The following is a 27,709-nucleotide window of genomic DNA, read 5'->3' on the forward strand; positions in this document are numbered from 1 at the left end:
TTGCTTAATACAAGTTCCAATCTCAATCTGCCTAAGCGTTGACGGTTAAATTTGCATATAGCCGTTTGGAGTATTCATTCGTTTGTGTATAGTCATGATGGAGTTTTCATACAAAAATTAAGAATATGTGCAGTTTTAGATTACTGCTCTTTTCACTTCTAAGTAACGTGAACGTCATGTCAACTTTTAGTAATTTTCGATTCGAACAGTAAGCCGCCGACAATTAAATGTTCCAGTAAGACATGTCATCCAATATAAATATTACAGCTTCTATCCGCAAGTAAAACTAAAAACTGAGAATCGTGTGTACTGCAAAGCGTATCAAAGGATACATTTTATTTTATAATTGTCATTAGCCGCCGAACGAGCGATAAAAACAGATCTACTACATCAAAGTACGCCAGCTGAGTCAAAAATAACTTCAGTGAAAGGTTTCTCCTTATGATCCAGCCTACTGAGACAAAGCTTTTTCTGTCGACAGTAAAATCACAGCATGGCCACGACTAAGTCGGGCAAATGCGGCTGCCATAATCGAAACTCTTCACAGTAGGCGTATGATATTTGACATTGCACACGGTTGGCTGTGTACTCGGCTGCCAGGCCCTCTGCGGCTTTCGAAATGGTTATGAAAGCTTTCAACACACTAACGAGAAATACATAAGAGAAAGCCTCGGTTGAAACAACTTAGCACCTTATTAGAAAAGCATAAATATTATTTTAGAAATTTGGCGCACTGCTTTTGGCTACGTTGTAAACAATGAAGGCGGACACTCCTGAGATAGCTTACGATGATTTTAGGCACAGGGCGTATATCATCAAAGTTAGACAAATTTTTTTGAGGATGCTAAAGTAAAGAAATTCGTAGACTATTATCTAACAACTACTATTCTGCTAATCTGCTACCTTCGATTTGTGCTCTACGAAAAAGTAAATACCATGGATAACGTGATAGAGCGTGGCACCACTTGATCGACGGCGCCATGGACACAAAAGTTGATCTGTTAGATCTGATTAATAAAATATCTTTGAGCAAAATAAAGAATTCTCTCATAAGATCTATTTGGTCCGAAACGCCTTCAGGTCAGTTACTTCAGGTAAGTTTCGTTTGAAGCAAAGGCTCCTCGTTGCAAATCGTAGACGCTTAGAATTTGTGGGAACGGCGCGATCGAGAAAGGCATACCCTAAGATATCTTCACGTACATACACCAAATCACCTAACTAAACTAAAATGACCGTTTATCAACTTAGAAAAAAGAATAAGTGGTTGTACGCAGTTTCCAGCGATAATTGAAGTGTCCGTCACCATTGATGCGCCTACCGCAATATTAAAAAGAAAACGACAATTGTCACTTTTTCATAAAACCCATGCTTGTCAAAAGTGATTTTGTATTTTTTACATTTAGTTGCTGGTACACTCTGTAGTGCATGACTGAGTGAACGAAAGGTCTAAAAATTAATTGCAAAAGACTAGTCAAAGAGATATTGTCGACGACGAATAAACCGCTGCTGTTACATATTTTTACCGGTCGATTTTGTTAAATTGTTTAGCTTTCGAATTTACCAGAGCGATTTCAAACGCTAACAAACAGTGTAGCCCTGTGCCTTTTACAACTAACTTAGGTTTAAAAGTTATTTCTCCATTTCCATTGACAACTAAATAGTTCATGATTTCCGTATACACGCAAGGAAATGTCAGTTGAGAATATTTACACGAATAATTTATGATATTTATCAGTTTGATTTACATCAGATGTGCGGGAGCTGTCAATACTAAGAGGCCTAAGAAAATATATTAAAGACGAACGTTTATAATTGGCTTCACTAGTAAAAATTTCTTTTTTTCTTGCGAATATCAGAGCAGACTGCAACGAAGTGACCCTCTATGACAAATTGCACCGCCGGTTACCTCAATATATACATTATTACGTTTACTTGGTATACTACCTGCAAGAAGGTTAAAGACAAACGTTTATTTTGTCATATATAGATAAAAGCTGAATATATACAGCCCAGTCCAATACAGCCTGATAATATTTACGCATTTATTGCGCTATTCAATAATTATGTTAAGTTTGCCGGCGGCTCCTATTAGCAGCCTGTCGTTGGAGTTGCTCCCTCTTTCTACGTGTTATGAGAATCTGAAGCTCGTTCCGCTGTTGATTTAAAGGTACGATTCTCTGCGCGCTTTTAACACGTTCTTCAATAGTTGCCATGATGTTTATGTCACACGGGATATGAACGTACCGCACGTTACGACCGCGGATATAAAAATAGGGAAACGTCCGCTGGAATCCATTAATTAGTGTGATAGTCGCGTCCACCATTTGTACGTTCATTCGGCTGCAAAGCGCCGAAAAAGGTTGGGTTAATAATATTCAGAGCATCCAGTTTTTGGAATTCGAAAAGTTTATCTCACTGGATGTGAGCAAATCTATTGTAACAACAGAATTATATGAGCTGACTTTATTTTTTATGCGTTTTAAGTATTTCATACATGGCACTTAAACCATCAATGACATGTAATTTACCATTGCACTTATTATGTCTTAATTGTAGCACGTATCTCAAAGAAAATTAAGTCAGTCGGTAAACGAGATTTGCTTGTACATAAACCATTGGTTATAGCTTATTGATTCTTAATGCAGAGTTTAACATATACAAATAAATGTTATGAAAATTGTTCGAAGCTAACATCTCTTAAATATCTGTTGCTAACAACGCCTACGGCCGGGTTGAGCAGCATTATACATTCTTTATTGAATTACACATTAAACACACATGAATAAACACGAAAAAAAAATTTACATAACATTCACTAAACTTTTCAACCCAAATTTACCATTGCTGGTTTTAGGTCCCTCATGTTATGAGATTAATAATCGTTAACCCAATAATGTTAACACAATAACTATCTAAACCTTCCAAAAATTCATTTCGACGAGGATGGGATTCGAACCCACGCGGGCAGAGCCCATTGGATTAGCAGTCCAACGCCTTAACCTCTCGGCCACCTCGTCACGACGCCTACTGGAGGACCAACTAAGCGCGCCATTGAATGTTCGTGAAACTTCAATTGGAAAATTTCAATCCAAATGATTTGAGCACTAACTCTAAAACGACACAATATGAAAATGGTTTATTCTGACGGTCTGTCTGTGGAGCATCTATTGGCAAGCTTTTAAAGTGAATTATGAACCCTATAGTTTCAACAGATGAATTCTTCTTAACTGATGTTTTCTTAGTTAACCTCAAAAAATACGACCGCTAAACAATGCGCCTGCTGCAAAAAAAAATATAATAGGAAGGGTAACGAAACAAATTTAATAAAATGAAGTGTTACTTTTCACAGCGAGTCCATACAAGGCAGCAGCAGAACACCATCTATGCCACACATCCCTATAAGGAATTCACCTCAACATGTGTTTCTTTCATTAAGGCTTTAACCAAGTCCTCACACCGCAAGTTAAAAGTTTGAGGAAAATGTGCAATATGACTCTATGGACTTTTGTGGAGTTCGGTGGACTTTTATTTGTTGTTGGAAATCAAAATGCGCGCCATGTATAAGAAAAGTGTGTGCCACTTACCCATCCACATCGCAAATCGTACCCTGAACCGTGATCTCATTTTGCAATTCCACCGTTGTTGCCCGGCCTTCCAAAGCCTGCACTAAGCATAAGAGCGTTTTGACAGCTGTCGCTTTATCTCTACCACTTCGTAGAGACATGTTGTCGTAGCCTCTGCTAAAGGATTGTTATTGGCAGTAGTTTTTAACCCTGCAACTTCACTATCTAGCTTCAAAGCAAGCCCGCTTTAAATACGTGTAATGTGGACGTCGCCATATTTGTTTCCGAGTCGTACTGTTGTATAGCCGTTGTTGTTACTGCTGTTGTTGTTGTTCTGTGGTGAAACGCTGTTGTTTTGGTGGCAGCAGAGGTAACAATCGACGGCATTCGAAACTCAATTGTTTTCATGAAAAGCGGGAGCCGGCGTCCCTTACTTAGTTGTCCATTAACTGGAGTAACGGGTGCTTTCTCTCAGTAGTTGTTATTGTAGTAAACTTACGCGGACTAATCCGCGAAAAATACGGCCGTTCAGTAAACGAGTATGGGGGGCTGATCCTGTAGAAAATCGCGTCTGCCGTATGTGGGGCCGCCGTCTATTATCTGTCGTGCGAAATTTTCTCGCTCATATAACAGTATTACAATTCGAGAATAACAGATTCAAAACAGAGATGTTAACTTGTTCAACTGAATACATAAATAGTATTTATTTGAACCTTTCATACGCAGAGTTAAGTGGAGGTACGTTTCTGCATTAACGACGTTATCAAAGCTCAGTTTCATTGTTCGCTTGTGATGTGCATTTCCGTTTCTGAAAACGGCTTCAACCGCGTGAACATACACATTCACGCGCGTATACGCTTATCTACTTGTTTGCTGTATATTTGCATTATATTGCTACTTCTGCCATCACAAATGGAATTGCAGTCAATTAGGACTGGTAAATTGTCAAGGATAGAATTAACAGTTAATATTGCGTTCGTTCATCTATGTCACTTTCGCTGGCAAGCCATATCGACCACCGCGGCTCTGGTGTTCAATCCAGTGAGTCTATCAACTGGAGAGGCGACAGTCAGCTGATCTATTGTTCCGCTGTTCGAAATCGTTTGCCTTCATGGTATAGTAAATATAGAGTACAATCGGTAGTCGGTGACGATGCTGGCGCAATGTACAATTCTTCAATAAGCTATTGGGATCGACAGTCACAAGTACATGGAGGAGATCAGTGAAGAATCAGTTCTGTCAACATCGTGACAAAGACTTAGGACATGATTTGTGCTTCGCTCGATTAGGAACTACTTCCCCATCTTTACAACAATTAAAAATGGTTGCAACTTTTTACATAGCGAGAATTCAGTGATATGACTGTGACGACGTCACTCAAGTGCCTACGAAATTTTTAAAAACACTCATTACGTAAGAAGAGTAGAAAACGACAACAGGCAGTGGTGCAACCCGCAGTGTAGAGGGACCCGTGACGTTAGCGAAGGGAGCGTCACGAAGCTAAGGTCTTTGTGATGGCCACAGGGTCAGAAATTACCCCTCTGTTCGAAGGGCCAAGTATGCCCTTATTTAACGATTCTAGTCGTAGAGAGCGCTATTTTCATTATACACTCGCCGGTGTCACATCAGGCCTCGTCTTTGTAAGTACTGACAACAAGTTTTGTTGCTTTTTATTTAAGTTTTGATAAAACAGAGATTACTGCAAAAAGCTTGTTATCTAATGAGCGAGTAAGCGTATGTACGATTGATTATTATCTGTATTCAAAATGGGCTCTCTTAACAACCCCATATAGATAAAATTTTGTTTAAAAACAATTTGTCGACTGCATTTGTGGGTAATTGGCAATAATGAAATAACGGAAGTGCGCTTGGCTTCTGGAGACGTTACTGAGAAAGACAGAACTAGAATATATATCTCGCATTATTTACTTGTTGTATTATTCACTTATATTAACAATAGGTAGTATATAAAAATCACGTTTTTCAATGCTTTTGCACGAGTGACTAAGTTATAATGGTCATAGTAATTAGCTGCATAATTGCTGTGCTTGCGAAACAAACATGGTAGGCAATTATTAACTTATTTTATGTTTCATAGCCAGGGCTATCAGGATTAACGGATATGACTGTTACAAATTTGGCGTTTTGCTTCTATATTATTTGAGATTGTAACTAGATGTCATGTTTTGCTTTTATCATTGTTTCCGTGGGAATAACAACTCAACAACAACGCATTGCTATGTTAGGTAATGGCTTTTATTCTGTAGTCGGATCGTATTCAAAAAGATTAGACAAAGTCCAAAAAAAATTGTGATTGTAACTTACGTCGTTTTCTAATTATAATCACTAACCCAGATTATATAGCATAACGGCAACATAAATATTCTCTATCTTCATACCAAGATCATCAAGGTACCTATTTGATCTATGACTAAGCATCGTTTGCTTTGAACAATAGAAAAAGGTAGACATCATGCAATCCTTTCTTAAAATAAACTACAAAAAAATCAACTAGCTATAGATAACCATAGTAAGTTATGTTTTATAAGTCATTCATGCAAGACACAAGAAAAATTCAAAATACATGAGCCGATACGAGCAGCGAGAATTCATTGCCGTTAACTGCATGTTGTCACCTTTCGAGCATGCACTTTACCAATGAACTCGAATCGTGTTGACGTCTTATTAAAAAATGGTATGTTGAACTTCACAAGTCAGAGTAGTGAGACACGAACCAACGAAAAATCAAACCACGGCCCCGTCGTTATATTTGTAACACACTAATCTCTATGTTTGACGAATTAGTTCCATATAAACGTCTAACAATAATTGAATCAACGTACAGTGTCAAAATTGCATACATGCATCGTCGTTACCGTAGGATCTGTCAGTATTTGTCAGATCTTACTAGTTCATACATAAGTTGAATCATATTCATGGTAATTTAAAAGCACCTTTCACGTTTCATTTTCATACATGGTGAATAATAAAATTATTCGTCTTACTTAAACGTTGTTTACATCTCCCGTACTACACACTGTTACATATTTATTGATTTTTGCTGATTTTTAAAAGTTCTTAGTGTAATGTAGTCATCAAAAATAGGTCCTATACAGCATACCCTAAAAAGACGTTCTAAACAACAGTGAGCATGTTTTACGTAGTTGCTACCCAAAAATACAATATGCGCATAATATTTGTTACTCAATTTCATGCAGCTCTGACATTTAATATATTCGATGTAGGTTATTATCTTTCTTTCAAATCTTTTTATCATACTCGTCCTACTGGCTATAATAGATACCTTGATTGCTTTCTGTTTTCATGCTTATGCTGCCGATAAACCCCACTGGTAATTCGAGGAGTGCTATTTTATTTTCTTAGTGTTGTCGTTGACTTGTATCGTTGAATGTTATAATTAAGCTGATTTAGCAATGCAAAACCCTATAATCAAATTTACGTATCTTGTGTTACGTACGAAAATTACGTATAATGTGAGGCTAACCTTTTGTCATGATATTACAGTAAACTAACAAAATAGGTTTGTCCTGCTACCTCCAGTCGCCTCGAATAGGCACAGACTAGCCTGAAAATACCGAGATGATCATTCTTATTGCAATGACTTCTGTGGTAAAACGAAAAGTTATAAATATTCCACCCAGTATATACTTTACTCAATATAGCTTCTTCCGACAAAACTGTAAAAATAATTGTTAACAGCGGATACTGGCAATATTTTCCTTATCATCTTATGTTGCAGTGTTGATAAAACTTCTCGGGTACACTTTGTCGAGGCCAGGCGTATAAACCGTAATTAATCAGCCTCCCGTGAGAATCCGAACAAGCCATGAAAAGCCTCGCAGAACTGTTATCCTATAATGAACGAAGTGAATTATTAAGGATTACAGTTTTAAGATTAGGATTTAGTTTAGGCAATGTGAAGCGGTAACAGACATTCGTGTAAAGCTTACTATTGATTCTCAATACGCTGATCACTCAAGTATTGGACTATCACTCATATAATATCAGAAGAAAGCGCGTGTTTGTCAAGTTACTCAAGCAATCTACGGAACACGACATTTATTTCTGTTTGAAATCTCTCGTATTTATTATCTTTAAAACGTAAAGCTAGTGTCGCAAGCTCTAAGACTCTACATATTGCCTTCATAACTAGTAACATGATTCTGTTACTGATCTCCGCTGCATTTTAGATGCATTCAATTATTGGAGAGGATCATTATTATCTCCCATTCAATCATAGTCGAACCGCGAAATTTGTTTCATGCACAATTCGTAGATAGGTTTTCCCCAATTATACGAATGTATTTAACAAAACGCACATTTGCGGTTTCTCAAAGCTGTTTAACTGCTGCAGAGTTGTAAAGCTTCGAAATATGATCCCACTTTAAATACAACACGAACCATTCCATGCGACGTCCACTTTTGGTACGGGTTTTCGATCAAATTTGTTTTCATTCGATCAGCGGAAGATCCATCGAACGAATTTTAAAATGTTCAAAGAAGCTGTTTTACTAATAGATCGGTGTAAATACTTTCTTGCCCCTGTGAATTTGACAAATAACAGCTTCATGCAGAAAAACGAAACTTTCACAACAGCTAATCGTTCCATATTTAAATATACGCCAAAGCAAATTATATTATTTTTCTGTTGTTTCGGTATTTGCTTTCAGGTAACACTGTGTTTGGCATTCTTCTACAACATTCCTCCTGATGGTCGTCATGTATATTTCTCATTCGTGCTTATTTTTATGTGCTTTTCGCATTGCATACTGGTACGCCTCCGAATGGTACTTACGATAATGTAGTGTATTTTCGGAGACATTATACGACGTCGTGCCGTTTTATTTAAACTTGTTATCTTCTACCAAAGCAATAATTTTCTCCAAAAATTTATTACAATAGACTGGTACTACACGATATCAGATTATTGTAAAGCAGTGTGATATAAATCTAAATGATCTCATTGACATAAGAACAAGATTCAGTAGGAATATACCTCTATACTAGGCTATACTTCTGCTCTACTCAAAAACGTGAAAGACTTGTTATCTCGACAGTTGTTTAACGGGTTGAAATTAAGAAATCAGAACCAGTTTTAAGTTGTGTAGTTTGTATCGTTGCTTTTTCTATTTTAGATCCATTGGTACCGTCAGGGTGACGTAGACCCCAAATTCCGAACGTACATCTATGGCAACACGGCTGTGATTATCCTCTTGTGCATATCTGGCATCTCCTACTCTACCCAACAGCCCTCGAACCTGATCAAGACTTTATCTTCTTGACGGTGGCCTGGGTATAACTAATGCAGTTACAGAGATAGCTGTCCAATCTATGTCAATCTGTGCTACCCAAGCCAAAATGAGAACATCGAGGGTAGAACATTCGCCGATTTTGTTTTGGGTCCTTTAGCCGCAGCGCATGTTCGTCTTTATCGATCAGTCTCAACGGCCAAGTTTCGGCAGTGTATTGATTCAAAGAGAAAGCAAAAACGCTTGTTAAACATATATCGGTAATAGAAAGAATGATATTTTGGTTTCGAAGACGTTGTTTTTGATTTGCGGCATTTCACGTTTCATTATAGGATCGTAAAACTTGTTGAGATTCCGGCGAAAACTCGTTCCAAAGTTCTAAAAAATTTCTTTAATCTATAAACGACGAATAGATGCTTAGATATCGTAAAATCTTTTTATCCGCGAGCTTCAAGCTGTGTTCGCCCAGTCATTGTAACGATATGAACCTTGCTTTCAAGTTCCGCAGGCTACAACTGTATACGTCGAGGTGCGATGATGAAAATCACACAAGCTACCAATACAGTAGCTATTGATAGAGTATCAATATATACATTACTGTTTACAGCTTATGATAATGTGTATTCTGAAGGCATATACGTACTATGCCTTGATAAAATCGAGTAAGATTTATATATATAGAAGGGAGTGAGTAGCTACAAATTTTCTTACTGCGCATATTTGCAGTTTGCAGACGAGTTAAAAAACGTACAAACAGTTATTAGTACCACTATTCTATACCGCAGTTATTATTTTTATCAGACACTGAGCACAACGGAGTGAAATGCGTAGATGATAATTAATTTTTTAACTTTAATAATAAACAAAGCACACAGGTTAGCCGGCCACCTGCACCTGTGAATTCTGACCAAAACCTGCACATAAGTGTACCCCATTCCTGTACAAAATTCTATTTTACCGTTTAACTTAACCGATTTAAGCGACTAATTTGTTTATGTTTTTGTAAAGTTTAATATAAAAAGTAAGAAAAGAGGGTTTTTGCTGAATATAATCAAAAAGTAATGCATAAACTTTTATCAATAGAAGTCAAGAAATAATAGTGATTAATATTTGTCTTCATTTTTTGGCAATATTGTTTTATATTTAATTAAAAACTGGTCATCACTTCAAAAATAATTTGAGCATAGTCTACTTAGGGAAAGATCGTATTATTTTATAGTGAATATTGCTTGCATTAGGTGTTACTCGGCAAATGTGATTTCAGTAGTCGTAGTTTTTCCTTCTACTTATAGTGATGGTAGTAACACTCGCAGTCCTCTGCAATAATGTTTGCAGTTATAGTTGATTATGGTTTTAGTCTACGAAATAACCGAAATCAAGAACCATATCTTAAGCCAAATCCTTCATACTTAGCGAAGGATATCGATAAATCGGGATGGTTTGATTAGTAGTATGAACTTACTAAAGCTGCCGCTTTGTAAACAAACAAAAAAAAGTACATGTGTATCCGTTATAAAAGATCAGCCACTGGGTAAGATTTTGAAATCTAAATTTGGTAAGTTACTCGGATTCCACGTCCGGTACTACCAATAGACATTTCTTTAGACGGCTAGCGGCCCTTCTTAGCACAAAACAAAGTGCATTAACGCTCAACGTAAAGTTTGGACCACCTCGCGTGTCCCTAAGTAGGCAAAATTAAGCTAGCATGGAGAAAAGGTAGAACTTAGTAGTGGAATTTGTAAGCCACCTTGGAGCTAAAACATTACTTGTATAAATAGTCTACTTATCGAACACAGCGTCTCGTTAGTAGAAGTTTGTTACTATCCTACCTATTTTTAAAATTAAGAAAGCAGGCTTTTCGGGGGCTCAAAATTCTTTTAACCTATAACTTCACAAGAAGTAATAGCACTTGTGGCACGGTCAAGACCCAATTAAAATATTGTGTACTGGATACTTCACTTTTTGCTGTTTAGGAATAGCGCATATAAAACTACCTAAAACATTATCCATATCGTAGTCAGAATGCTGAAAAGAGTGTAAATCCTATACGCAAGAAAGTGCAACAACACGATAGAATTGTCAGTATTCAGTAGTAAGACAAAATGACCTGTTAAGCGTGCTTTATTATGTCTCTCTTGAAGTAAATTGAATACATTATTATTTATAGCCACTTATAATAGATGAGATTTGTTAACTGTTTGCATGTATCAATGGAAAAATGACTTGATAAAACGTAGTAACACTATAATAATGGAAGGTAATGATTATGATACACCGTGTCCTCTTCATCTTGGCACCACGCAACGTTCCTTTGAACAACCTTGTACATAGGGGTATCAGGCGGACATTCATCATAAACAAATTTTGCTAAAGATAAATAACCTAGTTGGTATCAGGAATATTTATGGCGTCAGTTATCTTCCGTAAGCCAAACAAAAACACACCGGTGTGTTCTCAACATAGATCAGGTAACTATACAAATCCAAACCATATTAAGAATAAGTCTGAATTACTGTTCTAACGGACATGGCGAGTATGTAAGTAATTGCCATATCCATATAGACGATTGATCCAAGATTTACCATGCGCCAGGATGGGTGTTGGCAAGCCGTCGCATTCGCCGAGTATTTCTGTCCTGGTCGCGAATCTTCTTCTCCATCTCCTGGTCAGTTAGCGTCTCCAGGAATGGACACCACTGTTCAGCCTCACTTTGAGCTCTGAAGGGCATCTCGAGCTGCGCCAACGGGGCTTCGGAGAAGGCATACGTTCGTTGATGCCAAGCCAATTGGCCGCGGATAGAATAAGCGATAGCTGTCACAAATTCACCGCCCAATCCGAGATCGGAACAAAGCTTGGTAGCGAACTCTTCAGGCGAGTTCGCTCGTTCACTCATGTCCCACTCGAACTGATCAACAAGAGAGATGTTGCCGACGTGTATGTTGAGCTTGATAAGAACCCTCTGATCTGTTTGTTCGTCAAGTAGGCTTGGCTCGCTAGGAAATGCTTCGATTTGCTGCCGCATCGATGCAGCAATCTGGGGAACGAAGAGAAGTGGCGGAAGATCGAGGTCATCACAAAGAAGTTCGGCAAATTGTTCCGGAGAGATGTGCGCTTCGTGACGGTTCCACGTAAACGTGTCGCGGAGTTTGCTACCTTCAATCTCCATGTCTAGACGGATTGGTACCAGGCACTCAGGGAGAGCGGCACTCTCGTGCAGCATAGCCGGGTCAAGATCGTCGTAACTACAACAGCCGAAACATCCACGCTATTCATAAGTTGATTTAATGACGCCCCATTATCTCAGTTACATATGTAGAAGATATATAGCATTTTTTCTTTGATCTATAGTATTTCTAAACGTGTGTAGGTACATTTGCATGTTTATTAGTGTAACCAAAAATGTTGCTCCGCATTATCTTGGGTATAGTACTAAATAAGATTTAGGCGTGGCCAATTTTTACCGTCACTATGTTAATGAACTTTGTTCATTAACAAACTTTGTAACAAATTGTTGAACACATATACTGTTTTTTTCTGTTTCTAGCTAAACAAGGACTTATGTGTGTTGTCGCTACGCGAACTGAATGATAAATGTGTGTATTATTCAGTCCGAAAAAGGACTTTCGGACGATTCGGGATTATTAGTTCCTACAACACTTACAGCATGGGAAAGCTTTTGTTCTTCTTTGAATGTTGCAAACGGTTCCGGTTGATCGGCGTTGAACATGGCACAGCGTCAAGGTGATGTGCGTTATTCGGGGCAGCCGGCATAAATGATGGCCGAGCCTTTGCATTCTTAGCACTAAAATGCGCACCAAAAAATTAAGTTTTCTCGTTTGAAATACAGTGAGCCAATATTTTTCTATAATTGTACGTAAGACTTAAAGAATAGACGCAAAATCATTTTCAAGAACATGAGTGCACGTGTGAAACTTCCACTGACTGATGCTATTAAAAGTCAGTAGTTAATGCCAGCTGTCATCACACGAATCTTATGGGAATACACGCGTGCTACACTTGCTTTGTAAAGTCGAACTAATAAAGTAACGGGTTCTACTAAACCACCGTCTACTGGCTTAACATTTTGATTAAATTCACTGTCAACATACGTCTTAAATATGAGATGTTCGAAAACATATTCCATTGTTTCCAGGTTTAAGTAAGCATTTTTATCTTTCCTTTGTTTTATCCAGTAAACGCTACTTGCCAATAAAGCTCGCACTACACAGCTTACATGTGAAACCGCACCTCAAAATCAATCGTCAATTTCGATGTGATCACGCCACTGCTAATCGCCCCCGATGAAAGCAAATAGTGAGCGTGCACAAGAGAAGTATACGCTTAGAGGTTTTCCTTATCAGTTCGGTCTACCGGCCAGTGAATAACCTTGAAAGTCAAACACTTATCCTGGAGCTCATGAAATAGATAAATAATAATTGAATTGCCGTAATCGCGGCGCTAAATGTCACTGAGAACGATGCGGCCTAAAAGAAAGTGGGTGCGTCACGACAGTATAGAACACAACAGCAAATCTATCTGTGCCGTTCTCGCAACCGCTAGTGATAATAGCAACGGCACTGCCAATAGCAAATAACAGATCAAGAGACAACGGCGACATTTCCCGCTCGAATATAATCTTCGTTCTTCAAAGATATAATTTACTATCATCACATAAAAGTAAAAACATACGAACAACTCAAACCGGACTTCATCATTATTCCTATTTATTGCAAATAAAGAAGATGGCAAAACCGTACCTCCTACACACTAGATAGAGAGAAGCACGATTAAAAAAAATAAGCACCACTTTAGAAACCTTACCCATGGCCTCCGCCTTCGAAATTATTTTCCTGAACAGGAGCAGCGCGATATTTCTCTTCATTTCCATCTATTAAATCATCAACTTCAGACTTTTTCAGCAGTGAAATGAAATTAGCGGCTGAGTGCTGACTCATATTTTCTGCGAAATAACACAGCGTCCCGCATTAGTATTCACATATGTGCACCAGCAGTCTCTGCTACCACTGCACATTTACCTTTGCGTGCCAAATATAATTAAAAAAATGATTACACAAGGCAGGCTTAGTACACATTTTTTTTCAATTAAAGCAGTTCTTATCACTCTAACTGCTCTATTACTTCTTCTTAAATTGTTAAATACTTGTCTGCGGGTGTCACAAGATTAATAAACGCTTAAACTAATGGAGCGGCTATGCTACATACAGAACGGCAAAACATCATCGAATGTTAGCAAGCGTGTTTGCACATGGACAGGCCGGTTTTATCAAAAGGAAAGATAACTACTAGAACAAATATCTGTTGCTTAGTGAAATCGTCGTTGTCGAATTCTGAAATTATTACTTGTTTATTTGAATGTGAAGATACCATGACAGATTCAAAGTTATCTTTCGATGATTACGATGAAAAATTTATGCGCAAACAGATTTTTAAGCCGAACAAATAGACGGTTGTTCGTAAAGATTAGCAAAGCATACATTAATGGCTAACACGAAATTGGTAATAATAGAAACTGAATCGACACGCTGCTTTCAGTGATACAAAAATCCATCTGTGAAACCACGTTTGATTTCTATACCTCATCCGAAAACAAATTCAACTTCACTCTCTAGGTACTAGGCAGTACGTTCATCCGACGACGCAGCTGCTTGCAATTGCACAAGTAAACAAAATCAAAAATATTACTAGTGGACAAACAGTTAATCAACGCGCAATAATACATACCCATTTGAGAGATTTTCTTCCGTTCGTCGACGGTCACTGCACGACGCCATAGTGACGGATACTTTTTGTACAATGTTCCCCTGAAAAGTCGTAAATAATTGCCCACCTGTAAAAATGAAACCGAAGATGATATATGATTATGTTAATCATGTCATAATAAATATCCCATAACCTGTAGAAAAGAAACTATAATACCCGACATAATCAATTACAAAACATTATAAAATTATTAAACTAGAAATTATAAAACATTCCTATCGGTCTACTGTCTTGCATCGCAAATGTATTACAAATCTTCAGCTAATCCTGCTTTAAGATATCCATTCCGTGAAGGATGTACCTTCCACTACTTTTACACGTCTCATCGTCTGTGCAACCTTCAGATAGAGCCACTGAGGGGTCTTATTGAACGTTTTAATTCCGCTTTTAAACCTGCTATCATCGAGCAGCAAGCCTTTTCGATCATTTTGCAAGAAGAATATCTTGCAAAATTGCCACTTCAAATATTAGTGCAGTCTAATCAAAAATCATACTCACTTCAGTGCCTATGTAATAATAGTCTCCGCCATCTTCTAGCTGAAAGGAGACAGGACGGTCTCCGAACGTCCTCATCACTGCAGTTTTCTCGAACGTGACTCGCCGACGAACCAAAAATCTTTACGAAACCTTTGCAAACACAATAAAGTTGTTTACCACTATTTCCAAGCAACAACCGGCCGCGAGCGTCTCGAATATGTAAATAATGGCGCCCGGAGCGCTAAAGCCAACAGCCAGCAGAAAGTGCTCTCTAATTTGAAATTTGGCGCGCCCGTTTTGAAGCTCGTACGTAATATGTACGACAAACTTATTTCATCCCAAAAGGGATCTACTTCTGTATTCAACTACTTTATCACAGATTATTGGGCGTTATCACGAAAATCTGAGGATTTATAGACACGACCATTGTCACAGCCAGTGCTTCTTGAGACGCACATTCATGTACCGTAGCGTTTATTATGGATAAGCTAAGAGGAATAGCGGTTTTATCTATTGATACCCGTACACTTACAAAAAGAAATTACTTTAAAGCCTTCTGACATACATGCGTTCACGTATCAATTAGAAATTTCTTAAAATTACACAATAATTGTTCCTAAAAAACTAGGGCTAACTATAAAAAACTTCCGACACCGGGAATCGAACCCGGGCCTCGCGGGTGAGAGCCGCGTATCCTAACCACTAGACCATGCCGGATTGTTCATTCACCTGCGTTGCACTAGCAAGTCGATTACGATGTTCAGTACTCACAGGTTTGCAGCTTCATACCGAACATTTTGTACAGCATGCAAAACAGCACAAACGTAATTACAACGGATAAACGTAGCCAATTTAAGTAAGATAAATTAATTTGATAGATAAAAGAGATACATGCATACAAAAAAAGGTTTTCAAGCGATTAATTGAGTCCATGCAATTGCCACAATCGATTTAACATGAAATAAATCTGCTTATACAGTCCCTGAGCAATGCTTGGCATAGATTTCTTTTCCTTAAAAAAATAGACTTTATCAAATTTGACTGGACAACCGTGGGGTGTATTATAAATTAGAAAGATACACCGTTATTCATATACCTTACTTACGGGCTCATTTCGCAAACAGAAGATTTAATTTCGACACGAAGTCACATAAGGAGCTTTTTATTTGTATTATTCGTATTATAGTATTTTAGTTGTAGCTATTTTTGTTTATTTGCCACAAATTTATCTAAACGGTGTAGGTGTAAATCAAATAGTTCCCTTATCATATTCGGACCGTAATCGATCCGTCTAAAATGCACTGCGTACAACATCTCAGTGGTGGGAGCACTATTCTGAGAGAACTGTGAACTAATAAAGATTAGATCGTTTACAATGCACATTCCCAAGCGCGAAAACAGGGTAGTCTCAATGATGCCTTTAATCTGTGATCGCAGTCAGTAACAAAAAATTAATGCGCGAATGAAAGGCACAGTAAAAGTCGGACAAAAGTACTGAATGAATTAAGAGTATGGCGCAGTGTATTCAACACAATCAAGAAATACTCAACTGCTTGTTTGCTCAAGACGGCTTAGGTAGACACGCCGGAATAAAATACGTAGCATGAGTTAATTTAATGAAAAAAAAACCGATATATTTTTAAAGGAAAGCTTTCTCTAGACGCTTAAAATTGAAATGCGGATCTTGTTACCTTTCCAAAATCCAGACCGATCCAGGAATAGCCATAAAATGACCATTAAAGTCCGAGCATTTATCCACGTACATAAACAACAATAAACAACTGCAATAACTGTACACGTTCATGCCTATATATATAAAATTAGACGCAAAGACATTTTCAAGTATCTCAAATATCAAATAAAGTATTCAAGGAGTCCTCTGAAACGAAAACTTGAGCCTAATTAACACGTTGTTGCGTAACATGTTGGAAGGAAGTAAAAATATTCATCTTAAGCTATGATAATGTACATGGTTATAAAAAAAAAAAGGTCGATTTCATTCACGAGTTTTTTTTGTTGCTTTGTAGATATGGTGGTTAACAAACGATTTAATAAAGGAACTTCCTAAATGATTGTCTTAATTTAGATGTATTGTATCAGTTATGTCCATGTCTGCATGAGAAAAATGTAGAGATAAAATTGTAAGACTTTTTCGGTTCTCATTGTGCGATTTATTTTACGTACAAAATAAATTATCACAACAGATCCCGTCCACTCTATTGCAATATCCGTAACATACCAACTGCTTTAATTCTGTCACAAGTGGTAGATGTAACACTTGTACTTTCGCTATGACAAATATGAATATTCGGTTTTCTCAAAGGAGTATTGTAGCGCGAATGCTTTTGTCAGTCGTCATCACCTGGTGTCGATGGTAGTCGTTACCTTATTAAAAAAAAACCTTTGTATTTAGTACTGTACACATTTAAAGTTTACATATTCAACCGACCATAGCCGGTAAAGGGAGTCCTTCAATAAAACAATATTAAACTGTTCCCTTGACGATGAAGGCTGCCTTAATGGGCTAATTTTGGTCCAGAGTGGGCACGGGTAGTCTTCCGAAATGTGCTAATCCGGCTTCGACAAAGTCCTGGCGTAGGTTATGAACAGGATCAGTGATTTCCACCTAAAATAAAAATGTGTTTCTTGACTAACACTACTTCTAGATATATGAATCAAAGAAAGACGTCAACCCGTACATGCGGAATCTTAGATGTAAAAATATATCAATATTATAACTACTATTGAAAATCGAGCTAATATTCTAAGAAATTCTAAAAAACAATTCCATGTTTATCAAGGCATAATGTGACACGTAATAAAATTTAAAAGAACTAAGCAGCCTAACTAAAGGAAAAATAAAGATTTGTTCGCAATTGAATTGTAATAACAAATGATAATTATAATAAAGTTGAAGTGAATACTAACTAGATTTTGGTGGCTTCCAATAAGAGTAATTGAAGGTTCTGGCAAAAAGGTGAAATGTTGCGCAATGCTTAAACCACTCAATGCATAACAGGTATGGTAGTAGTCTGCCGGTTTACCTATAAATAAAAACGCAGTTAAAGAAACACTGGGATCTTTAACAAATATAGAGATGGATGAAGCAGGTGTAAATGAGTCAGTTCTTCGCCAATTTTGCATTTCTATTGATCACGATTTCGAGAGTGTTTCTCCAACATCATTTGCCCTGATCATAAGGACTCGATGCGAAGTTTACGATTATTTTAATTTTAGATTATTTTAATTTTTATTAGAAGTCAGTTTTATGAGGAGACAGTTACATTGTCCCTCGGACCTGGTTTATCGATAAGTCCTCCGTTTGGTGCCTGGCAGCAGGCTAGAATGTATTCTTGAAGAGCCCGCTGATTAAAGAGCCACTTGTCAACAGGAAGGGCGTCCACATACTTTTCTGAAATTGGAAGAGATTTTCAATCGATAGATTATTCCATTGAAAAACGTAGATATTAACACAGTTGGCGACAAAAAATAAAACAGAACTGTAGGAGTTATTTCAGACAGAAATGGACCCACAGAAGTAGCTATCAAAACTACATATACCTAAAGCCGTTTCCTGTATTTTTAAGTACGTACCGTTAAGTGATAATGCGCGATAAACTATTGGTATCGCTCCAGCTTGCCAGAACGAATAGCAGGTATCAACAAGTTTATTTGTACGACCATTAAAGCCACCTTCGAAGGGACATTGTCGCATTATAAGCCAGTTGAGCAACTTTGGCAGGTCACAGCGAGTGACTGCCTCCAAAATCGCTAACGCTGCGATGCTACAAAAAGTATAACCACCATGTGCTTCGAGTCCTGGTAGACCACCGAATCCTGTAAATTCACCCATTTCGAAAGCATAAATTAATAAATAATAACTGCTTAGGGAAGTTGTGCACTGAAGTCATCTGCAAAGGAAACAATAATAAAAACACATTTTAACAATAAAATAAGACTAACAGAAATGTTTACATATGTAACACTTTGCGCCGCTTAGAAATATCTTCGACTTCCATATATATATATATATGGAATAGTTATATATATAACTATCACATCCTACTGCAACAACAATTAACACTGTAGTGTCGGAGAGTATGTTTTTAATACCGGCATGTTATTCAAGGAAGCTTTTAGACCCCCAAAGATAATTTAATGTTCAATAATTATGATGCGATTTGTCATGACTATTTTCGAGTTTAAGAACTCTTCTTTTCTTTATGTTCTTTCTTTTATTCTTAAATTAGTAAGTAATAACTGACCAAGGTACATATGACCAGTTCTCGTTCAAAGTTATTTAAATTATATCAAATAGTGAGTTAAATATTTTTCTGTAATCGATAATATGACCAAGAATATATTGGAAAAATGCATCCCAAACGTCGCCTAAAATGATAGCAGGCATACCGTAATGATACAGTTTTTCGTGCAAAAGGGCTTAAATCCGTTTCAATACATGCTGCATACATGAAATACATGAAAAATTAAGAGTTGTAAAACTTAGCCTTGCACAGAAGCCACTTTACCATTTCAAAAATATTTTCGGAGCAAAACTTAATGATTAGTTACTCTAGTTAGTCTAGAGGAAAGAGCTTCAGAGCAAAATTTAGTTGACCCGATGTATTAGTAGCGAAATATTTATGAGAAGATCGCGAGTTCTCTTTACTACACTGTACCTATATACTAATGAATAGGGTTCTTCTCAAAAATGTGATTTTTAGTCACACATTTAAATCAGAATCATAGTGGAATATACATTTTTTAGGATATAAGCCTATTATATTGCCCGAATAAATCGTACCTCCTTCATATGACTGGCACTCAAGGACGAACTCAGCAGATTTATTGGTGAGCTCTTCGCACAACAGGTTCGTGAGTCGAGCTACGGCAAGCGCGCAATACGTTCCCCGTACGTCGACTTCTCCACCTTCGTGCATTATGAATGACCCATCACTTTGGTGTAGTCGCACTAGAAACGGCAGCAGTTTCTCGCGGTCAATACTATCATATGCCTCACGAGTGCCCAACGATATCAAACAGTTTACAGCGCCGTACGTTGCTGCAAGATGAGCTATTTGTCTGGGCCCTCCGCCGTAACCTCCTTGCGGATGCTTGCACTGGTTGAGGTAACGCACAAATGCCGATTTAGTCGAATCTGCAAGGGTTATCCCTAAAAGGTTCATCGCATGAACGGTCCAGTAACAGAGCCATGGACCGCTGGCGTCTAAGTTCTGAAAGATCAGAAACACACGTTAGTTTTATAGGAAAGAATCAGATAGTTACATGCGTTCTTTGAAAGCTACAAAGGAATTGATAAGTTCGTACCGACTTTTTCATCTACTGCTTCCAGATTAAGATACTTGGTAACGTCCAGGAGCATTTTTTTAATTTCAGATTATATTAAATTATAGAAAGAGCTCTGAAAAGCGTTACGCTAAAGTATTAAAATACCTATCTTTGAAAAAATATTAAATTCTTAGCACTATATTGTAGATTCAAATGCACATATCTTATGGAGATTTTACAGGGACCAACTGGGAGTGATTATGCTATTTTTCTCAGAGGGAAACAACTGAGCAGTGTCACCAATGTTTACATATATCAATCGGATAAATTCGGCAAAATTATTACCTGGTACGATGGTGGAAAGCCATCAAGGATGGCCCGGGTTATGAAACGAGTATGCTTATTCCTCAGGAGATGCGGCAGGGGTTCGGTAGGGTGTCGATTACGGTGGCGAAGTAGAAGTTCATTGACAACGTTTGCAACAAGCTGTTCTACTTCGAGTTGCTCCCGAGATGTCGCGGTCTCAAAACGTTGGTCGTCCGTCCCAGTCTAATCAGTTCAAGTACAACACAGAATAAACAATTCACATACGTTACAATATAACGCTCTATCACTTCCATCAGCTCCAATTCAAATAAATCTTATTGTGAATCATAGCTGAAGCTGGTAACGCTGAAACAGTCTTATTCTTCAGATATTTAATCTTTTACATTAATACAGTGAAATTGTAAAGTAGGAATCGTTACTTTTAAAAATTACAGTCATGTAGAAGACACTTTATAAGAAAGCGTTTAGCACAACGTAACAAGTGCATGTTGGTTTCTAACAAAAATTTATATTAAGCAACGAAGTGAGAAAATTGATAGAAAGGACTAGTGCATTTTTTTTTGCTAATTGCCTAATTATTACCTCTATGCCGCCCCCAATATATAAATGATTAACTAAAAGTAAATCCTTATTCTCTATCAAACATCTTTAACTTGAGCAAGGGATAAACGCTTTTTAAAAAAAACAGTGATTATCATGTATGTAACTAGCAAGGACGCAGGCTAAACAATTCTCATATTGTTTCCACAGATGTTGCGTCACTTAGTTCTAAGGAACACAGCAGAAGGCAGTAAACGTCAAAACACGTTTTTCGAAACGAAGTCATACTGCAAATTATTTTGAAGTTGGGCTCAGCGCTGCAAGAGGTCGTGTTTGTTGCGTGTTGACTAGCATCATAATCACCATGGTTAGCCGAGCTTATTTTTCAGCAGCAACGTTAATTGTGCCACCCACCTCACCCGTGTAGAATTCAGAATCACTTCCCCGCCGGCAGTAGCCTTGTCCGGCAATATTTGTTATAGGCATGCTTCTGAATTTTGTTGAAATTCACCACTTAGAGCAAGTGCGTACTTGTAACCGCTACTGTTGACTACTATGCTCGAACCCTGTTGATTACACAAGTACACTTAATCGGCGCTACTTCACTTTCTTCAAATAACAGAGACACACGAAAACTAACAAACTTAATCTGTTGCTTTGGTGTGCCGGCTAAGTGCATTCAGGAACGCGTCCCTTAGGACACTTTGTCCACTCGTTAGGATGTGACCTTCCTGGAGTGAACGACGGTTTATTAATATCGCAGCGCTGACAAACAAAACCGAAGTCATCCGTCGAGGAAACAATTGTGACCAAACGGTAAACGGTAGCTCGGCAGAATGAAAGCGGTACCATTAGACATCGCATTCAATAACAAAAACAGTTGAGATAGCGCTCTCCCTCCCTATTTTTCAGAATATATCGTTATGGTCAGCTATCGCTATGTATCGCCCTTTCCACTATATCATCACACACGTTTTTCATCACACACAGACAGCTTTTATTTTGAGCACTGCGATCGACTGCTCCAGACATTGCGCTATATTTATGTAGCAGACGTTATGCGAACGTATTCCAACTTGATCGTTCTAGCCTCTGTTAAGACCTGTTCGGATTATGATGAATTTATTATTCGCCTAAGGCTTGCAGTAATATGCCTTACATGCTGTGGTACACAATAAACATGACAGTTCTCCAGCGAGCAGAACCTTCTCCTGATCAGCTTCGCTGACCCGCACGGCTAATCATTGAAAATCATCTGTTCGACTGCTGCTGCCGCTGTTGCAGCTGATACAATTAATATTAACATTTGCGCCCATTTAAGCTTTGTACAACGGGGCATAGTTAAGTGATTATCTGTCGAGTTGATTAAGGCCACATATAGAACACTACCTGTGTCAGTGTCACATGTTAGTAGTATATTAGGCTTCGTGAATAATAAACAGTGGAGTGTTGTTTATTTTAACTTTTTTTTTTGTTGATGAGCATTTGCTATTTGTAAAAGGTTTCTTGAGTTCTCCATGCACTACTTGGTCTGACAGCAAAAATAGGTCTACAAGTGAAGCTGAGAAGACGACATTTTTTATTAACACCCTTCAGCTCCAGACATGTATATTTTGCTAACTAAGTATAGAGAAGTTTTCGATAAAGCATGAGATATTGGTTCACCATAGGCACGATCATTCATGTGAATTTTGCCTCCCTCAAAGTAGGTTTCAGTTGTGATAGAAGACATTTTCCGATAAATTAGCTGAAATTTACACAGGTATTCTTTGCTGTGGGTATGAGCGAACTCCGCAAATTCCGTTTTATTGTTTGAAGCAATTTAACAGTGTTCATTCAACCTCGGGAGAGAATATTAATCGGAACGAGGCACGTATTTCGGATATTGTTCGCACTACTCATATTCTCTTTCCAGTTGATTCTCCGTAGGCCTAACCTAGGTAAGCACAGGTAACGTCCAAGGTAAATTACAAGCAAAAAATAGTCTGGCTAAAAGTAAAAACATTTTTAAAAGATTAAACGACAAATCGAGCCAAACTCTATATGACTGACAGTAAACTAAAAATCGTTGTATTAAAAGGGACAGTTACATTTAGATTAAACATTTTAAGACAGTTTTATAAATGAACTATTCCTGGCTAGAATATTGCTTTACCATTTAACTAGCTTCGCTCTAACTATGATTACGTTGAGGGGGTCTATAAATTGGTACGTGTACTTTTCTTGTGGTTAAAATCTTATTTTTATGTATGTACTTATAATTTGACTGTTCGGTTATTGTTATGTAAAACCGCCTGAACTAAGTGAATGTAGTTCGATGCGATAAATATGAATTATAAACTGTAATCTGAATGTGAGCATACTCTGTCTGTCTAATGTTAGATTCTCACCCACCTTCAAAATGGCTACGGAACGCAGTTAAGCCAACTCGCTGTTATAATGCTTTTAAGTGAATATGAAGAAATCATTCGACGGCACTGCGCTGTGCGTCCAAGCCGTCGAAGTCTCGATGTCCTCGTTAAGGAGTTCCCTCACATTTCGGCACACACATTGTGCTCAATCGTTTCAACACATTTTACTATGATAGTACGAAAGAAGTACTATCTGTACTCAAACCCAGAGGTGAGTTTTGTTTTTTACTACCGCTGAAGAAAATTATAGACGAAAGACGTTAAAATGAGCAAAATGCACTGACAGATGTGACATGTGCCCGTCTAAGCAACATATCGCGTACTTCTAAACTGATATATTAACGAGCAAACTGAATCGTGTAACTTTGATTCTCACCCTCTAATGATAAAAAAAAAATTACGAACGAAACTACTTTTTTTATTGATCAACTTAGGCAGCAATTTATCTCGTTTTATTCAATTTTTCTTCCAGAAAGTTGCAGAATACTACGCTAAATACAAGGCACAGCGGGGGATGTCTAACTCCAAGCCCGGATTTCTGCTAAAGATAGCAGATGAGCTCAATCTCTCAGCTGCGCTGATGTGCCGCTTTATCATTGAACACCATTTAAAGGATAAAAGTTAGCATATACTATGATAAGCACTGATATATAATAATATAAAAAAAAAAACACGATTATCAGAAATAGAGGTATTATAGCTACAAAGCTAGAGATTTTCATCATAATACCTCAATGTCAACTTAGGTCAACTTCACAGAAAGTCTAGTAATGATCTTGTCACGGCCTCATGCGTCATGTTAAAATGCTCTATTATTTGTTTTGAAAAAAAAGTCTTTAGTATGAGATGCATTTTGCGGAATTCGGGTCCGAATCATGTGCATTAAATCCTTTAAATTGAATGGATTTAACCATATTGCTATACATGAAACGAATAGGTATCATAGACATAATCTATTTTGTTTATGCAGTCAACGTTGTGAATCCTGGCTGCTTAATGCGCGTACGATTCGAACTTTTGGGTTGGTTTCTGGGTTACAGAAATTATGTAAAAATAAGTATTTTTTGCAGTATCAGACCTCGACTTGCGTCGATGGCGTAGAATTGTGTGAATATCGCGGAATGTATTAAATTGTAAAAATGTTTAGATAATAATAAGAATAGTCATTTTGGATAAAAGTAGATGAGAATGAGTATAACGTTTAGTATACAAGTATGTTTCGCATTTGAATTTCCGCTGTCAATAAGTCCGTCCTAATTCGACGATGTAGGTGAACCGTGCTCTAAACGCGTGCTAAACCAGCTGCTCAAGGACTCAACAAAAATTCAGGACGAAGTTCTAGCAGTTGAGGTGTTTCTGTGTACGCTGCACGATCCGTTCTACGGGCCATTCTCTGATGCGAGAAGGACTAGTGTCGGTACGTAAATACAACGAGATGTGGAGCTGCAATGCTTAGATACAAAATTTTCTTTTAAAAATAAATTTTAACGGTGCTACGAGATGAAGGGTACATTTATAGAACTCCAGAGAAAAGCACGTACGAAAGATTTAATTTATACTAGCTTGCTGTGTCATTTATGCTGTTCAAATGAAGCACTTAGTTTCCGAAAATTCACAGCATCCTTCATTATTCACATAAGAAGGTCTATTCCTGAGATTAATGCATCTCTGTAGCACAGTTTATTAAGACATTACGTATGTTCTTAAGTCATTTAAGATTACAAAGATATTCGACATACATTTTCCAGCTCGCATTTCATGCTCGTGGTGATACGATATTGATATGAGTTATATGCACTTTTTCTGGCGACTGAATTATTGAATACGCTACAATCTTTTCATTTGTCTGTTCGAAATCTAGGCCGGGAATTTGAACTTCTACTGAAAGATTCTCTTCGGTCGCGCGGGATTGGTTTCGTAGACGAGGCATCGCTTCGCAAACAGGGTTACGATAAAACCCCTGATATTAAGCTTGAGATCCCTGCCATCATTAATGGTAATTTGTAAACAACGCGTATTTGGCGGTTGGAATAAGATGATATCAAGCTTGTTATTGTTGGTGTAGCCATAACGTAACACAACTAGGTCCAGTGATTTTTAGTTCGAATTACAATAATGCGTAATACGTTAAGCACAATAACTGTACGACTGTGAAATGTGCGCTGAAGAATTAACCAGCATTTTTTTTCGATAAGCTATCATGATTCTTACCATTATTCATTTTCTTAGGCGAGTACGTAATTACTTGGATAGAATCGAAAGCATCTTTTGGAGATCCCGATTCTCACGAATCGTACGCGCGTGAGCAGTTCCATTCATATGCTAACCGCTTTGGGCCGGGGCTTGTCATTTACTGGTGCGGCTTCGTCGAAGAACTTCAACAACCCCAATCGCAGATGAACGTCGGCCATTCTCCGCTGAATAATCCATCCACAGGTTCTAGCCTGATAACTAAACAGCAAAATAATGCTTCAGGACAATTTTTACTGGCCGACCACTTACCCGATGACATACGATCAATGACTGAGTTCATTTGAGCTTGAAAATAAGCTCAAATGAGCATAGTTTTATTGAGTGAACAAAACTGTGGCGTATATCAAGCATATAAACTCGTTATTATAATGTATACTTTCGGCATAATATATATATATATATATATTATTAATGAATAGGGCGGTGCAGGGAAAGAATCTTTATTATGGTTTCTGTCGTACCGAGTCTGAGCAACAAGCTTAGGCTGCTTTTAATTTTTAGTTAGCTTAGGCTGAATTGCCATTTTTGGCTTCTTTAATCACTTTTGTACATAAGGCGCAAGCGACGTAATAGGTTGGTGCGCAGATAGACATGAGTACATTACGGTAAACTTAAGGGATTTGCTATAACTTACCTTAGACGCGATTTTCCGATACTTTTCCGACAGCTGATCTCTGTGGAGTGCAGTGCCTTCAATTGCAAGATATGAATAAGTAGTGCTGAATCCATCTAGAACATTTGCGTAACGAAAAGAAAGATCATTAATAAATTAAATTAAATACGTATCGAATGTATGTTTGTACAGGGGTGTAGGCGTATATCTCATCGACGTAAGTAAATATAGATACACATGCGTGTTCCTTAGCGGTATCGGGTCGAACGAGGGCTTGTTTACTGTATCCCGTATCGCCTTGACGTAACGCTTTATCTTTCGCCGCAAATCTGCAGCGAAAGAGCTGGTTCAGGTTCCGCTGGTTAACATATATGATTTGAGGTTACTGCTGGATGATGATTCCTTAATATGTTGAAAAGCCATAGTCCTTCTGTCTGTTTGTATCTCCTAAGATTTACGCTTATTCGGAAGTCGAAAGCTTGTACCAAATCGGCCTTCAAAATGGTGTTGATTTACGTATGCAATTAAAGATTATTCTATTACTCTACAGCACTTTTAAAATATGGTAGTTGTGATTTTGGGATAAGTAGACTACGTTAGACTAGAAAAGCTACGTTTCCAGAGAAACGTTCAAACACGGCAAAGCATAAATAAAGTGAGGTTGATGATTTTTCTTATATCACTGTATGTGTCTTTCTACCCATGACATTAAATAACTATAGTGAACTGTAATTTACGAAGCAGGTTTGACTTATTTTCCTTCATTGTATCATAACAGCGCAGGCACACCATAGTTCCTAATGGGACCGATCTCATAGAACGGATCGTTGCGAAATAGAATCCATTACAGTTCCAACGATAGGTTGCAGCAACGGTATGCAGTTGGCAGAATCGCCAACATCTTCTTCAACTTAGATTGGCATTGGGGTAGCCGATGCAGTTTAAAAATTTTGTGCTAATAATAGTAGTAATTTTTTTGGCCGATTCTCGCAACTTCGGGCTCTTAAATCCCTTTAAATACGTACTGGTATCGCAGGCGTGAAGTGCACATGCCCTGTCTTGTAGCCGCACAAACTTCACCTTTAGTCCCGTTTAAATGAGGTAAAGACGCACACATTTTTGGCACGAATAGTGCTAATGGCGAAACTTAGAAGCAATTGCAAATTATGCTTTAGGCCTGCTTCA

At 37.8% G+C, this 27,709-nt stretch overlaps 5 protein-coding genes and 2 non-coding genes across 21 annotated transcripts; 2 read left to right on the forward strand and 5 right to left on the reverse strand.

The window, feature by feature from the left end:
* Positions 1–307: 307 nt before the first annotated feature.
* On the reverse strand, positions 308–3,724 carry LOC111247222 (U7 snRNA-associated Sm-like protein LSm10). Its single transcript, XM_022797896.2, has 2 exons — positions 3,585–3,724; positions 308–2,340 (listed from the first exon to the last, which is right to left on the reverse strand). The coding sequence occupies exons 1-2, from the start codon at positions 3,722–3,724 to the stop codon at positions 2,067–2,069; spliced, it is 414 nt and encodes a 137-aa protein (XP_022653631.1). The 3' UTR covers positions 308–2,066.
* Positions 2,936–3,017, reverse strand: TRNAS-GCU (transfer RNA serine (anticodon GCU)). Its single transcript has one exon. It is a non-coding gene; the product is annotated as a tRNA-Ser (tRNA).
* A 1,348-nt stretch (positions 3,725–5,072) lies between the features above and the next one.
* On the forward strand, positions 5,073–9,936 carry LOC111247223 (transmembrane protein 243-like). Of its 2 annotated transcripts, none has more exons than XM_086982470.1 (3): positions 5,073–5,203; positions 8,255–8,371; positions 8,720–9,936. In XM_086982470.1, the coding sequence occupies exons 1-3, from the start codon at positions 5,078–5,080 to the stop codon at positions 8,864–8,866; spliced, it is 390 nt and encodes a 129-aa protein (XP_086838596.1). In that variant the 5' UTR covers positions 5,073–5,077; the 3' UTR covers positions 8,867–9,936. The 2 variants fall into 2 exon arrangements, with proteins under 2 accessions (XP_086838596.1, XP_022653632.1); XM_022797897.2 differs by having other exon boundaries at positions 8,255–8,356.
* A 982-nt stretch (positions 9,937–10,918) lies between these two features.
* On the reverse strand, positions 10,919–15,324 carry Snr1 (SWI/SNF related, matrix associated, actin dependent regulator of chromatin, subfamily b, member 1). Its single transcript, XM_022797895.2, has 5 exons — positions 15,113–15,324; positions 14,576–14,681; positions 13,655–13,793; positions 12,495–12,635; positions 10,919–12,075 (listed from the first exon to the last, which is right to left on the reverse strand). The coding sequence occupies exons 1-5, from the start codon at positions 15,185–15,187 to the stop codon at positions 11,412–11,414; spliced, it is 1,125 nt and encodes a 374-aa protein (XP_022653630.1). The 5' UTR covers positions 15,188–15,324; the 3' UTR covers positions 10,919–11,411.
* A 412-nt stretch (positions 15,325–15,736) lies between these two features.
* Positions 15,737–15,808, reverse strand: TRNAE-CUC (transfer RNA glutamic acid (anticodon CUC)). The gene has a single exon. It is a non-coding gene; the product is annotated as a tRNA-Glu (tRNA).
* Positions 15,809–17,239: 1,431 nt separating this feature from the next.
* Fntb (Farnesyl transferase beta subunit) lies at positions 17,240–26,011 on the reverse strand. 5 transcript variants are annotated; one of them, XR_002671682.2, is made up of 7 exons: positions 21,662–22,212; positions 20,726–20,929; positions 19,896–20,325; positions 18,686–18,928; positions 18,376–18,503; positions 18,020–18,135; positions 17,240–17,717 (listed from the first exon to the last, which is right to left on the reverse strand). XR_002671682.2 is itself a non-coding variant. In XM_022796054.2 (7 exons), exons 1-7 carry the CDS (start codon positions 25,870–25,872, stop codon positions 17,616–17,618), a joined length of 1,212 nt encoding a protein of 403 aa, XP_022651789.1. In that variant the 5' UTR covers positions 25,873–26,011; the 3' UTR covers positions 17,240–17,615. The 5 variants fall into 5 exon arrangements, 4 of the variants coding, with proteins under 4 accessions (XP_022651789.1, XP_086838589.1, XP_022651790.1 ...); XM_022796054.2 differs by lacking the exon at positions 21,662–22,212 and adding an exon at positions 25,870–26,011 and having other exon boundaries at positions 18,390–18,503; XM_086982463.1 differs by having other exon boundaries at positions 18,390–18,503; positions 21,888–22,211.
* LOC111246452 (CDAN1-interacting nuclease 1) lies at positions 22,268–27,203 on the forward strand. 10 transcript variants are annotated; one of them, XM_022796061.2, is made up of 7 exons: positions 22,269–22,653; positions 23,010–23,187; positions 23,630–23,869; positions 24,131–24,278; positions 24,929–25,075; positions 25,520–25,654; positions 25,888–27,203. In XM_022796061.2, exons 3-7 carry the CDS (start codon positions 23,687–23,689, stop codon positions 26,193–26,195), a joined length of 921 nt encoding a protein of 306 aa, XP_022651796.1. In that variant the 5' UTR covers positions 22,269–22,653; positions 23,010–23,187; positions 23,630–23,686; the 3' UTR covers positions 26,196–27,203. The 10 variants fall into 10 exon arrangements, with proteins under 10 accessions (XP_022651800.1, XP_022651796.1, XP_022651798.1 ...); XM_022796063.2 differs by having other exon boundaries at positions 23,066–23,187; XM_086982468.1 differs by having other exon boundaries at positions 23,066–23,187; positions 23,698–23,869.
* The last annotated feature ends 506 nt before the right edge of the window (positions 27,204–27,709 follow it).

This window comes from Varroa destructor, unplaced genomic scaffold, assembly GCF_002443255.2.
Source record: "Varroa destructor unplaced genomic scaffold, Vdes_3.0 BEIS01000003.1, whole genome shotgun sequence".
NCBI lineage: Eukaryota > Metazoa > Arthropoda > Arachnida > Mesostigmata > Varroidae > Varroa > Varroa destructor.

What these genes read in the sequence shown, in the direction of transcription:
- LOC111247222 (XM_022797896.2), bottom strand. Translation starts at nt 3,724, where the DNA reads ATGTCTCTACGAAGTGGTAGAGATAAAGCGACAGCTGTCAAAACGCTC. An exon ending in ACGATTTGCGATGTGGATGG is followed by an intron (nt 2,341 to 3,584) that starts GTAAGTGGCACA and finishes GGCGCTTTGCAG; the next exon opens with CCGAATGAACGTACAAATGG.
- Snr1 (XM_022797895.2), bottom strand. Translation starts at nt 15,187, where the DNA reads ATGAGGACGTTCGGAGACCGTCCTGTCTCCTTTCAGCTAGAAGATGGC. An exon ending in ATTATTACATAGGCACTGAA is followed by an intron (nt 14,682 to 15,112) that starts GTGAGTATGATT and finishes TCATTTTTACAG; the next exon opens with GTGGGCAATTATTTACGACT. An exon ending in GAAGAAAATCTCTCAAATGG is followed by an intron (nt 13,794 to 14,575) that starts GTATGTATTATT and finishes GTTATTTCGCAG; the next exon opens with AAAATATGAGTCAGCACTCA.
- Fntb (XM_022796053.2), bottom strand. Translation starts at nt 21,733, where the DNA reads ATGCCTATAACAAATATTGCCGGACAAGGCTACTGCCGGCGGGGAAGT. An exon ending in TCGCGCATTATCACTTAACG is followed by an intron (nt 18,504 to 18,685) that starts GTACGTACTTAA and finishes TTCCAATTTCAG; the next exon opens with AAAAGTATGTGGACGCCCTT. An exon ending in TTGGAAGCCACCAAAATCTA is followed by an intron (nt 17,718 to 18,019) that starts GTTAGTATTCAC and finishes TTTTTATTTTAG; the next exon opens with GTGGAAATCACTGATCCTGT.
- LOC111246452 (XM_022796065.2), top strand. Translation starts at nt 23,687, where the DNA reads ATGCTTTTAAGTGAATATGAAGAAATCATTCGACGGCACTGCGCTGTG. An exon ending in ATCTGTACTCAAACCCAGAG is followed by an intron (nt 23,870 to 24,130) that starts GTGAGTTTTGTT and finishes TTTTTCTTCCAG; the next exon opens with AAAGTTGCAGAATACTACGC. An exon ending in TGCGAGAAGGACTAGTGTCG is followed by an intron (nt 25,076 to 25,519) that starts GTACGTAAATAC and finishes TTCGAAATCTAG; the next exon opens with GCCGGGAATTTGAACTTCTA.
- LOC111247223 (XM_086982470.1), top strand. Translation starts at nt 5,078, where the DNA reads ATGGCCACAGGGTCAGAAATTACCCCTCTGTTCGAAGGGCCAAGTATG. An exon ending in TCACATCAGGCCTCGTCTTT is followed by an intron (nt 5,204 to 8,254) that starts GTAAGTACTGAC and finishes ATTTGCTTTCAG; the next exon opens with GTAACACTGTGTTTGGCATT. An exon ending in TACTGGTACGCCTCCGAATG is followed by an intron (nt 8,372 to 8,719) that starts GTACTTACGATA and finishes TTTCTATTTTAG; the next exon opens with ATCCATTGGTACCGTCAGGG.